The 2,928-nt window shown below is 45.0% G+C and overlaps 1 protein-coding gene across 1 annotated transcript in view; it reads right to left on the bottom strand.

The window, feature by feature from the left end:
• The window catches only part of LOC102672401 (Down syndrome cell adhesion molecule-like protein 1 homolog), a 74,523-nt gene that overhangs the window by 62,385 nt on the left and 9,210 nt on the right, over positions 1–2,928 (bottom strand). Inside the window, 1 exon segment of the mRNA XM_031511334.1 lies at positions 2,221–2,391. Within this exon segment, the coding sequence (XP_031367194.1) occupies positions 2,221–2,391 (171 nt within the window).

The raw sequence follows: 2,928 nt of genomic DNA, 5'->3' as shown, positions 1-2,928 counted from the left end.
AGAGAGAGAGAGAGAGAGAGAGAGAGAGAGTTGTCGATCGACTGCTTTGATCCACTCGATTAAAATTTCAATGAATCGCGAGTTGCCGACAAACGGATAGCGCACGACGAGAGCGTGACGTCGCTTCTCTTTCCACTCGATGGAAATTAGGCTAGCCGGCGGACATCAATTTCCTCGCCGGTTTGATTAGCCCGGCTTAATCTAATCCGAAATCACGGAACGGGGCCGAGCAAACGGTGCCGGTTTTCCAAACCGTTTCATTTCAGCAGCGCTCGTTCTGGTCGAACGACAAATATTTGACACGGAACGTATTTCCACGGCTCTATTTTATGACCTTTAATGGCAAATGGAACGGCGCAACCACACGCGAAAAAGTGCGGAGATACTATTGCTCGTCTACGATCGAATAGAAGAAAACGAATAAACGTATTAACGTATTATACGTTAACACGGAATATATACGGAATATAGATTGTACAACGTGAAGTTGCCAATTCTCGAATAAATCAATCGCGACTTGTAAACTCTACTTAACCTATATTTTGCTTGCCGTATTTTCACGTTGTCCTCTTGTATTTACTTTGTGCAATAAGTTTCCAACTTCTTTTTTGTATTGGTTTAACCGTTTTTTGAGAAGTGAACGATATGGTGTTAAGAAGTTTAAAATAGTTTAGAATGTTATTTCTGTTTACGAGGTTAAGCCAGCGTAAGTGCAGCCGAAGCATATCGAAATATTAGGTTAACATTCTTAGGAGAAGATTCTATCGAAAAATTCGGGTCTGAAAATGAGAATTTTGAAAATGAGACTGATCTCCAATCATAATTTTCAGACATTTGTGTTTCGAAGTGTGTTTATCGTGTAAAACGGTAGAAATTTTTGAATAGGATTATAATCTGTGATGAGAAATGAGAATATTATACGATAATCGTACACGATCTAGACAACGGTTGGATACTAATGAAAATTCTAAACGAATGTCGAAATCATCGGCCGAAAAAAGTTACAGTGATTGTATGGTGATCTGTAAAAAGAATAATTCATAAACGAGAAGATAACAGCAGCATCCTATGCCAAGAAACGCGTACATTAGAAATTATATTCATCAGGTATATTCAACCATTATTCGTTTCGCCATTTACAATTGTTTTTAAAAAGTAAAATATTCTAGACAATCGCAGAATTTCTTCGCGCTAAAGCCATAAAGTTCTATAAAAATGGAATCTCGTTGATTAAAATCAAATATTGACAAAATCTTGACTACGCTCGGCCATTCTCTCGCGGAGCCTAACTAATTATAATTAAACTTTCGAACGAATCGAGTTACTTCGAGTGATAATTTTACATAATTACGTTTAACCGTTACGATTGATATCCTCGCCCTACAAATATCGATCCTCTCCTCGGGATTAGATCTCTCCGGATAGAAAAGGCAGAAATCGATACTCGGCAACGTACGATCGACACCCGAGGCCGTGAAATAAATTCCATCGGGCCGCGGTCTACCTATTACCTTTCGCGCTCGATCGTCACCCGAACGAAAGTGGATCGTCCCGTTCGCGGTCGCGTTTAATTCGCGCTCCACGGCCTCGATTAATCCGAGTTAACCTAATCCGGTAGGATCGCGGCGAGTAACGAGGCCACTGCCAGCCGCACCGCTCCATCGCTTTCCCCCGTCGAACAGCTTGCGTTGAATACCGCTAAAGTTTCTCCACTTCTCGCCGATACAAATCCACTCTGCTCTACCGATTCCTTCGTTCCTCCGAGCGTCTATGCACCCTGAGAGGGGGCAAAGCTCTACTCATCGAGTCTTATTGCCCGAGCGAGGGGGATGATGAGCACGCTGGTAATTCCATTTATTAATTCCATTAAAACGGTCTGGTCGGTTGTTAAGCCGGTCAAATCGAGTTGCTCGCGTTGTTATTATTTTCGTGTGAAACGAAACTAAAGGGAATTAAAGACGAGATACGCGAGATTTGTTTGTGCGGGGGGAAATATTCCATGATCGAAGGGAAGCCGAGGGTAAATAAGGAAATTAATGCCTCTTTCCATTACCGGGCCTCTCGATCGACGGAACGATTGTTCGTGATCGATCGGGGGGAAGGGGGAGGGCAGAGGGAGAAGGAGGAGGAGGAGGGAGAGGGAACGAAGCTAAGTGCTCATCGCGGTCTCGCTAAATATCTTCTCGAGTAATCGAGACGAGAGAGAGAGAGAAGGAGTACCCTTTTCTTCTTGGCTGTTGGCAGAGTACGTGGATCCGTCCTCGACAGCCAGCCACTCGATCACGTCTACGAAATCCGCCACAAAGCTCGGCACCAGACACTTCAAGGTTGCCGTGTTGCCGCGCAAGACGAACTCGTCGATGACCCTCGTCTCGTAGAATTGCTGGACCACTGCAACGCGCATTTTTCCCAGAGAGCGTGAAATCGCACGCCCGTTCGTTACGTAGAGGAGGGGAGGGGAATGTGAAGCGAAACGATGAATTTTTGAAAATTGGAGAACCGAGGATGGAGAGAAATCGAGGCCCCAAAGTTTCTCTCTTTTTCTTTTTTTTTCTTTCTTAAACATAATATTCGGCGAGAAAAGAGAAAAATCGTGACACCCATCATCGTAATCACGCCATCGCCTACCGTAATCCTCTCCGCCCGTGTAAACCGTTCCATCGTCGGCCACCCATTGATCCACCTGTACGAACTCGGACACGAAACTCGGTATCTTGCATTTCATGATCGCGCTGTTCGCCCGTATCACGTACTCGTTCTCGGCCTCGGTGACGTAGAACTGCGAAACGACTGCCCGCGCGGGCACAAACAAGCACAGGATCAACGATCGTACCGTGGAGGTGCATAAACAGAGAGATTACACCCGGATGCATGTAACGCAAATTACATTCCGTCGGATTGGAAAAAGCACGCCTCGACGAACGAGCC

The sequence above is a fragment of the Apis dorsata genome, unplaced genomic scaffold (genome assembly GCF_000469605.1).
Source record: "Apis dorsata unplaced genomic scaffold, Apis dorsata 1.3 scaffold_307, whole genome shotgun sequence".
In the NCBI taxonomy this organism is placed as follows: Eukaryota; Metazoa; Arthropoda; class Insecta; order Hymenoptera; family Apidae; genus Apis; species Apis dorsata.
The sequence above is the reverse complement of the archived record's forward strand: the minus strand, read 5'-3'. Positions and strand labels throughout refer to the sequence as shown.